Raw genomic sequence first — 10,644 nt, 5'->3', positions numbered from 1 at the left:
TGTTAAAATGGAAACCTAGTTCATAGGTAGAGTATTATGTAGGTATTATTTTGATAAAAATATGTCTATCTATATCTATATATTATTTTGTATATCTATACCTATATTATTTTGATAAAAATATGTAACTCTAGATGTAAAGCTGGAGGCTTTAGGAATTTTATTGGTACAAATATGCTTTATTCTGTACCTATATGTACCTACATTCTGGATAAGGATTTGCAGTTTAATAGGTACAGGGTATGCCAATCCATGAAGAGCATGGATGATGGAAATTAGTACCCTACACGCCTTACACTTGAATTTAGACCACGCTACGCCACTGGTACAGGGTATCCTTTTGGTAGTTGAACAAAATAATTATGTAGATATCTACATAACACAGTTTGCAAGTCATTTACAACGTCACTGTAAAAGTGCTAAGGTCTTTAGTGAAGGTGGTTTTAATCTGTACTCGGCCGGGAAAAGTCAGCGAGATTCCCCTTTTGGATAAAAACCATCACGTACAACGTTACTTAACTTCGGTAATCCTTTGGGAACTGATGTAATCATTGTGCTATCGCGCCTCTGCTACATGCAACATGCTACATGAGTAGGTATAAACATTGCTGATAAATTTCACCAACCATACGGAAAGAAAAACCAGAGTGCCAGAAGCCTAACCGAGAGACTAGGTGTCGGCACTCTGATATTGAACTCTACAATCGGACTACCAACCACCAGAGTGAAGTCCATCACTAGATCACTACCACCTATTAATTTACATTTACCCTTTTTTTCTAGTTAAGCAAGGTCTTTTTACTGAATTATTAGTGTTCTTTCCTTATTTGACATTTCCTTCTAACTCTTCTTCATCCACCTTTTCCATTCGTATCTTTCTCGGTTTTCCATTTCTTTATCTTTCCCCTCTTAGCTGTCTTTTTTGACCTGTCAGAGTATTTCACCACAATACGCTTTTTCTGGATTGTTAGTATTTCGAAAACATTCTTCATGTGAGTTGACATAATCTCCTCTAAACAAGGCCATATTTCTTCGCTTTGTCAACTTGGGAGTTGGAAATTGACACCGTGATCAACAGTTTGTGAAACTTCTCCTACGAAAAGCTGTAGCGAAACAAGAATCGAACGAACTTTTTAAACCCCGTTTTGTCAATAATGCAAAATATCTTGTTCTTTCCTTATTTGACATTTCCTTCTAACTCTTCTTCATCCACCTTTTCCATTCGTATCTTTCTCGGTTTTCCATTTCTTTATCTCTCCCCTCTTAGCTGTCTTTTTTGACCTGTCAGAGTATTTCACCACAATACGCTTCTTCTGGATTGCCAGTATTTCGAAAACATTCTTCATGTGAGTTGACATAATCTCCTCTAAACAAGCCCATATTTCTTCGCTTTGTCAACTTGGGAGTTGGAAATTGACACCGTGATCAACAGTTTGTGAAACCTCTCCTACGAAAAGCTGTAGCGAAAAAAAAATCGCACGAACTTTTTAAACCCCGTTTTGTCAATAATGCAAAGATCTCTGCATTTTTAGGGAGGAATTTTTCCCAAGTATCTCTCCCCTCTTAGCTGTCTTTTTTGACCTGTCAGAGTATTTCACCACAATACGCTTTTTCTGGATTGCTAGTATTTCGAAAACATTCTTCATGTGAGTTGACATAATCTCCTCTAAACAAGCCCATATTTCTTCGCTTTGTCAACTTTGGAGTTGGAAATTGACACCGTGATCAACAGTTTGTGAAACCTCTCCTACGAAAAGCTGTAGCGAAAAAAGAATCGAACGAACTTTTTAAACCCCGTTTTGTCAATAATGCAAAGATCTCTGCATTTTTAGTGAGGAATTTTTCCCAAGTCAATATCTGACTTCAAAAACTGACAATAAAATGTTATGAACAATGACGTATTCGGTCATTTTTTGACTTTCGGGAAACACATCAATAGTTCTGTTATTAGTTTCACCACCCACAAAGCTTATTCCCAAAGTGGAGCCCTACAAGAGGAAAAACATTACTCGAAATCATGTTGTTCCCAAGTTTCAGTTGCCAAAGTTGACCCGCCTAAAACCCACTTGAAAAAAAAGAAAAAAAAAAAGGTTTGATAGAGGAGACTTTTTTTTAGGTTTGACAGAAGGAACTGTAACTGCTAAGGTCTTATCGTCCCGAAATCGAAGAGAGAAGGAAGACAGGATATAGGACAAAGCCAGCCGTTCCGAGAACGCATATTATCGTTCGGGATAAAATCCGCCCCGGGCGGAAATCGAACCTGCGGCCTAGCGCTACCAACCAAGCTATTGTAGACTTTGGTGAAATGTGGCGAAATGTGAAATAAGCCCCATACTCCCATGACTTGTCTGTGACCTTTTGTATGACCTGTGTGTTTGAGTTGTTGCAGCCTGTTATTTCTCAGAAGTCAGAAAACATATCCACGTACGGAAATGGTTGGAAATATCCGTTTTGGGATCCCCTGATGTCAAAAAAGTGATTTTTAGCCCATGGTCTGTACGTTACGTACGTACGTTTTTTTCTCAGTGTACCTAACCTGGGTAAGTGAGTACCTACCTTGCTGTGTCATATTGGCATACACAAAAAGCCCAATCCGAAGGCTTAGGTGTAGGGGCTAGACAGCTCTAAAGGATGGGTTAAGCTTCTACGAATCTACTTTGCAATGTGCTATTTTTGAAGCCAAAACCAAATGTCAGCCCAAAGCAATTCCCTCTTTGAGCATCTCCTCCAGGTTATTATGGCTTTTGAATTTGTGACAGGAATAATACGGGAAAAGAATAAAATATACCGACACAGTGGGAATTTTCTCGGAAAATTTTACATAAGTTTCTGTCTCATACTTACATATCTGTTTCTATCTTTTCTATGCAACGGCATTATTAATTCATACTTCTTTACTTTCCTCCCCTTTTTCATCGGTAAAAATGAAAAAATCAGCTCCTCAAGACAATATAAAATCGTAGCAAAGAACACGATAGAACCACAGCAGTTGTAGGGATTGCTCGTCACTCAAAAGTTGTGCGGACGTCAAAAACTCCATGCTATCAAATCATGTTTTTAAGAAACGCAAGGGTTCATCAGATATGTATAATATTTCTTATACATATACATGTCCATTCACCATTTACATATTTTTATGTATATAGGGATTGCTCGTCACTCAAAAGTTGTGCGGACGTCAAAAACTCCATGCTATCAAATCATGTTTTTAAGAAACGCAAGGGTTCATCAAATATGTATAATATTTCTTATACACATACATGTCCATTTACATATTATTGTGTATTTATCTTATGTCGTGTGTAAACACATTAATACATATAACCCCGACCCAAAGTTGTGACTTTCGTTGGAAATAAATAGCTCACCCCTAAAGGGGATTCAGCTAAAAATCGTCCTGTTAAAACTGACAACATGGTATATATCTTATGTCGTATGTAAACACATTATTACATATAAAAAGACACATTTTGTCATGGAGAAAACAGCGTAGGTAAGTTTAATGAGAGAGGAAGTCTACAGAAAGTTGAAACTGACTGAACAAACACAGAACAAGATCCTGACAGCGACAAAGTCAGGAAAATCTACCCTGATATACGAATGGGGTTAGAAGAGAGACATAATTATCTCAATTAACCCACATCCATAGACCTCAGCGAGGAAGAAATGGTTAAGAGAGAAGAAGTAACACAAGATGAATTAATCCCTGAGGTAATTTCCTTCTCTGTTATGAAGATTAATATATCTGGAAAATGAAAACGTACATGGGAGAATACAAACGAATAAAAATATAAAGCAACAAGGTAGGATTATAATTAGTATAAAAAGACTCATCCTCTCATGAATTCTTCACACTTGTCCAGTTCCGTTCAGGAACGAACTTTTTCAAAGAACAAGTTCCTACAGTTCGTTCGTACGTTCTTTTCCCATCTCTATTCTTCACACTTGTCCTCCGATCTTCATTCAGAGAACATCATTAGAAACACACAGGATCTCATTTGAGTTGAAAGACTCATCCTCTCATGAATTCTTCACACTTGTCCTCCGATCTTCATTCAGAGAACATCATTAGAAACACACAGGATCTCATTTGAGCTGATTCTATTTCTATTCTCTGCTTTTCCAAACGAGAATCATGAACTCATTAGTTTCCGAGAACGCATATTATCGTTCGGGATAAAATCCGCCCCGGGCGGAAATCGAACCTGCGGCCTAGCGCTACCAACCAAGCTATTGTGGACTTTGGTGAAATGTCGCGAAATGTGAAATAAGCCCCATCCTCCCATGACTTGTCTGTGACCTTTTGTATGACCTGTGTGTTTGAGTTGTTGCAGCTTGTTATTTCTCAGAAGTCAGAAAACATACCCACGTATATCCTGCCTTCATTATTTTCATATTTCAAGTATAAATCTTTGAGCATCTCCTCCAGGTTATTATGGCTTTTGAATTTGTGACAGGAATAATACGGGAATAGAATAAAATATACCGACATATTTTCTCGGAAAATTTTACATAAGTTTCTGTCTCATACTTACTTACATATCTGTTTCTACCTTTTCTATGTAACGGCATTATTATTTCATACTTCTTTACTTTCTTACCCTTTTTCATCGGTAAAAATGAAATTTTTCATTTCATTTCGTAGCAAAGAACACGATAGAACCACAGCAGTTGTAGGGATTGCTCGTCACTCAAAAGTTGTGCGGACGTCAAAAACTCCATGCTATCAAATCATGTTTTTAAGAAACGCAAGGGTTCATCAGATAATGTATAATATTTCTTATACATATACATGTCCATTTACATATATTATTATGTATTCTCGTCACTCAAAAGTTGTGCGGACGTCAAAAACTCCATGCTATCAAATCATGTTTTTAAGAAACGCAAGGGTTCATCAGATAATGTAAAATATTTCTTATACATATACATGTCCATTTACATATTATTATGTATATCTTATGTCGTATGTAAACACATTATTGCATATAAAAAGACACATTTTGTCATGGAGAAAACAGCGTAGGTAAGTTTAATGTTTAATGAGAGAGGAAGTCTACAGAAAGTTGAAACTGAGTGAACAAACACAGAACAAGATCCTGACAGCGACAAAGTCAGGAAAATCTACCCTGATATTATATAGGGACTAATTAGCTTAGTACATTATAGTTTTAAGCTGAAATCGGATATAAAATGCAAATAGTCAGGTGTGTATAGAAAATTTGGGCTAGAAGAGTGAATTTATCATGACTAACCTAGCCTCACTCAAGTTTGTTCTAAAGAGGGAGAAAATTCGCTGAAATCCAGAGGGTAAAGACATAGGAATCGGGTAAACCTTCTTTGAAAATATGCTGATGGAATTGTATATGCATTGAAAATGAATACCTAATATGTTGTATTAATAGCAACATAGATTAAAAATAAATATATTTGCATGCATGTTTACATTAAGCTGTGTAATATGTATAGGGGAAATATGTACATTCTATTTATTTATCTACTGTAAAGGACTTTTTTGTGTCGAACATTTCTTCTAAATTTTCTGAAGTCGGACAACCTGTTCCAGAGTTAAACCTAGTACCTAGTACCTGCATAGTACCTACCTACATACACACAAGCTTCGATTTTTCTTACTTTTAGATCGTGACAAACAATCCTTAGAGAGAGAGAAGGAAGACAGGATATAGGACAAAGCCAGCCGTTCCGAGAACGCATATTATCGTTCGGGATAAAATCCGCCCCGGGCGGAAACCGAACCTGCGGCCTAGCGCTACCAACCAAGCTATTGTAGACTTTGGTGAGATGTCGCGAAATGTGAAATAAGCCCCATACCCCCATGACTTGTCTGTGACCTTTTGTATGACCTGTGTGTTTGAGTTGTTGCAGCTTGTTATTTCTCAGAAGTCAGAAAACATATCCACGTAGGTATATCCTGCCTTCATTATTTTCATATTTCAAGTATAAATCTTTGAGCTTCTGATGTTGTTTCTGCTCAGATTCACTAGTTTTTGAGCTGTGGTTTTCGAGGGTCCATTTATCATCTCCTTCGATTGTCTTAGTCCTTAGTTCTGTTATTAGTTTCACCATTCACAAAATTAATATTTCCTGTTTTCATATTTAGCATGAAATGCTGATGGAATTGTATATGCATTGAAAATGAATACCTAATATGTTGTATTAATAGCAACATAGATTAAAAATAAATATATTTGCATGTATGTTTACATTAAGCTGTGTAATATGTATAGGGGAAATATGTACATTCTATTTATATTTATCTAGTGTTAAGGACTTTTTTGTGTCGAACATTTCTTCCAAATTTTCTGAAGTCGGACAACCTGTTCTAGAGTTAAACCTAGTACCTTGTACCTACCTACATACACAGTACACACAAGCTTCGATTTTTCTTACTTTTAGATCGTGACAACAAATCGCAGAGTGCATACTCTGCATACCAGTCTTTGGTATAAGTAGGGCCATCGGCTTTAATAAACGCCCTTGGTCACTGCGACCTGGTTAGATCTTTTGTGACCTGTCTTTATAGTGAAACAAATTTTCAGACAAATCAAATGGAAAAACACAACCCCGACCCAAAGTTGTGACTTTCGTTAGAAATGAATAGCTCACCCCTAAAGGGGATTCAGCTAAAAATCGTCCTGTTAAATCTGACAACCCAATCCTTAGAGTGCATACCAGTCTTTGGTATAAGTAGGGCCATCGGCTATAATAAACGCCCTTGGTCACTGCGACCTGGTTAGATCTTTTGTGACCAGTCTTTATAGTGAAACAAATTTTCAGACAAATCAAATGGAAAAACACAACCCCGACCCAAAGTTGTGACTTTCGTTGGAAATAAATAGCTCACCCCTAAAGGGGATTCAGCTAAAAATCGTCCTGTTAAAACTGATAACCCACTTTGTTCGTTGAACGGCAGATTCATCCTGTATGAACCTCATGACTGTATTTTTCTCATGTCCCCTGTATATCTCCCATTATGTATTATTACATGCATGAAAGCATAACATGGGCCATATATCAAAATACATTAATACATGCTGTTCCGATGAAAGAGAAGGGGAAAGTTTGTAGAATATGTGTATTATATTGAAAATTTCATCATTTTGTTGCGTTCGGGGGCTGAACAAATATTGGGATTGGGAACATATTAATCTGGAATGAGTATAGTTTATTATTTATGACCAGAGTTGGAAAGGCTGATTTTTCCCGATAATATTTGCTCGCAAAGCGAACAGTAAACATTTCTGCTCATTTGGGCTTTGGGAAATTCAAACTATAACACCGGTACACCATCTCATGTTAGGGGGTTATCTCGGAAAGTTTGTAGAATATGTGTATTATATTGAAAATTTCATCATTTTGTTGCGTTCGGGGGCTGAACAAATATTGGGAACATATTAATCGGGAATGAGTAGTTTATTATTTATGACCAGAGTTGGAAAGGCTGATTTTTCCCGATAATATTTGCTCGCAAAGCGAACAGCAAACATTTCTGCTCATTTGAGCTTTGGGCGATTCAAACTATAACACCCGTACACCATCTCATGTTAGAGGGTTAGCTAATCATTACGTAGTCCCTGGTCTCATGAAAGTTTGTAGAATATGTGTATTATATTGAAAATTTCATCATTTTGTTGCGTTCGGGGGCTGAACAAATATTGGGAACATATTAATCTGGAATGAGTATAGTTTATTATTTATCACCAGAGTTGGAAAGGCTGATTTTTCCCGATAATATTTGCTCGCAAAGCGAACAGCAAACATTTCTGCTCATTTGGGCTTTGGGCAATTCAAACTATAACACCGGTACACCATCTCATGTTAGAGGATTATATTCTCATGTTAGAGCGGATAAATCAACAACAGGTGCCGCACCCCAAGTGACGCTAGACCAAAATCTAGCAACATTAAATTGCAAAATTTATTATTTTGCTACAGCAGAGGGTTATCTAATCATTACGTAGTCCCTGGTCTCACTGAAGAGAGGCCCAAGTCATAGGATATTGCTTGAATGTAAGGCAAACATTGCAAGTTGGGTTTTGGGAAGGCTCAAACAAATAAGTCAAGGGAGACATGATGAAATTTACTGTGACTAAACATGATGTGTGTAAGATGTTAAATCTGAACAACGTGATGTTCATGGTATTCTGAATAAGAGATAATCTAAAGAGCAGACTTTGGTTAGTAGGTAAACATCTGAGACTATGTGGATGGGTAAAGAAGTAAAAAAACTCAATTGCAAAGTAAGATAATAATAATATGACCCGTTTTATTTTTATGTACAAGTATTTTCATGGAAAACAAAAATAAATGAAAAAGCAAACATGATTCAAAGGTACAGAGATAAAGCGAAGCCTTATTCTTTTCTAAGAGAGAAAAAGGAGAACTCAATAATTGCAAAGTAAGATATAAGTATGACCCGTTTTATTTCGAAGTATGTACAAGTATTTTCATGGAAAACAAAAATAAATGAAAAAGCAAACATGATTCAAAGGTACGGAGATAAAGCGAAGCCATGTCAAATCCAGGATAATGATAATATCAAAGATTGAACACTGAATTTTGTGTGAGTAGAGCGTAATATTGGAAATGTCTCTGGTTTTGACATCACTTCAGCTTTAGATTTTTGTCTTCTTCAATTTCATGTGAAGAAGATTATTTATTCTTTTCTAAGAGAGAAAAAGGAGAACTCAATAATTGCAAAGTAAGATATAAGTATGACCCGTTTTATTTCGAAGTATGTACAAATATTTTCATGGAAAACAAAAATAAAGGGTACCATCGGGAGCAGTGTAAGCATAGTTTCCAGATCTCACCACAACCTTGCCGTCGTTCTCAAAGTTTGGCTTCAGGTTGCCTTGCTCGCTGTAAGCTTGACCGTCGGCAGATTGGTAGGAAAGTTGGTAACCACCGTCCGGGTGGTGGATCTCAGATTGGGACACAATTGGGATGTACTTCCTTGGTGTGAGGATCTCATCGGATTGGAGGACAAAGGCAGCGGGGGCGGGAGCGACGGGTTGTGGCCGGTAGACGATGGGGATAGGAGCGAACTGAGGCTGCTGCTGGTAGTATTGGTTTCCATCTGATCTGAGTTGAAGTTCCCAGGCACCGTTGGGGTGGTTCTTCTGGAGGACAGTTTCGGCTGCAGCCACAGCCAGGAGAGCGGAGATGACGACTGCTAATGAGTTCATGATTCTCGTTTGGAAATGCAGAGAATAGAAATAGAATCAACTCAAATGAGATCCTGTGTGTTTCTAATGATGTTCTCTGAATGAAGATCGGAGGACAAGTGTGAAGAATTCATGAGAGGATGAGTCTTTTTATACTAATTATAATCCTACCTTGTTGCTTTATATTTTTATTCGCTTGTATTCTCCCATGTACGTTTTCATTTTCCAGATATATTAATCTTCATAACAGAGAAGGAAATTACCTCAGGGATTAATTCATCTTGTGTTACTTCTTCTCTCTTAACCATTTCTTCCTCGCTGAGGTCTATGGATGTGGGTTCATTGAGATAATTATGTCTCTCTTCTAATCCTATTAATTTTCAAGGAAGGTTTACCCGATTCCTATATATTTTTTTTTACCCTCTGGATTTCAGCAAACTTTCTCCCTCTTTAGAACAAACTTGAGTGATGATAAATTCACTCTTCCAGCCCAAATTTTCTATACACACCTGACTATTTGCATTTTATATCCGATTCCAGCTTAAAACTATAATGTACTAAGCCAATTAGCCCCTTCCTTGTACCAGCCCATTCCTTTATTCTACTCTTTGCGATGCTGACATCGCTTGCTCACATGCAATATCTGCAGAAAACTCGAGAGGCTCAGATCTGAAGTGCTTTCGAATTTCAACTGAAACAGCACATACTCACTCTTCTAGCCCAAATTTTCTATACACACCTGACTATTTGCATTTTATATCCGATTTCAGCTTAAAACTATAATGTACTAAGCTAATTAGTCCCTTGTACCAGCCCATTCCTTTATTCTACTCTTTGCGATGCTGACATCGCTTGCACACATGCAATATCCGCAGAAAACTTGAGAGGCTCAGATCTGAAGTGCTTTCGAATTTCAACTGAAACAGCACATACATTTACTTCTTTACCCATCCACATAGTCTCAGATGTTTACCTACTAACCAAAGTCTGCTCTTTAGATTATCTCTTATTCAGAATACCATAAACATCACGTACGCAGGGAATTCACAACAGAACGGAAACAGGTCATCAAAATGCAGCGTTCAATCTTTGATATTATCATCATCCTGGATTTGACATTGCTTTGCTTTATCTCTTTGAATCATGTTTGCTTTTTCATTTATTTTTGTTTTCCATGAAAATACTTGTACATACTACGAAATAAAACGGGTCATACTTATATCTTACTTTGCAATTATTGAGTTCTCCTTTTTCTCTCTTATCTCTGTACCTTTGAATCATGTTTGCTTTTTCATTTATTTTTGTTTTCCATGAAAATACTTGTACATAAAAATAAAACGGGTCATACTATTATTATCTTACTTTGCAATTATTGAGTTCTTTTACTTCTTTACCCATCCACATAGTCTCAGATGTTTACCTACTAACCTGCCAAACATCATTGAACTATGTTGTA

The 10,644-nt window shown here is 37.0% G+C and overlaps 1 protein-coding gene across 1 annotated transcript; it reads right to left on the bottom strand.

The window, feature by feature from the left end:
• Positions 1–8,771: 8,771 nt before the first annotated feature.
• On the bottom strand, positions 8,772–9,256 carry LOC103518938 (endocuticle structural glycoprotein SgAbd-2). Its single transcript, XM_008484019.2, has one exon. The coding sequence runs from the start codon at positions 9,207–9,209 to the stop codon at positions 8,772–8,774; it is 438 nt and encodes a 145-aa protein (XP_008482241.2). The 5' UTR covers positions 9,210–9,256.
• Between the last annotated feature and the right edge of the window lie 1,388 nt (positions 9,257–10,644).

The sequence above is a fragment of the Diaphorina citri genome, unplaced genomic scaffold, assembly GCF_000475195.1.
Source record: "Diaphorina citri unplaced genomic scaffold, Diaci psyllid genome assembly version 1.1 scaffold2444, whole genome shotgun sequence".
NCBI lineage: Eukaryota > Metazoa > Arthropoda > Insecta > Hemiptera > Psyllidae > Diaphorina > Diaphorina citri.
Note: the sequence above shows the minus strand (reverse complement) of the source record. Positions and strands in the feature narration are given on the sequence as shown.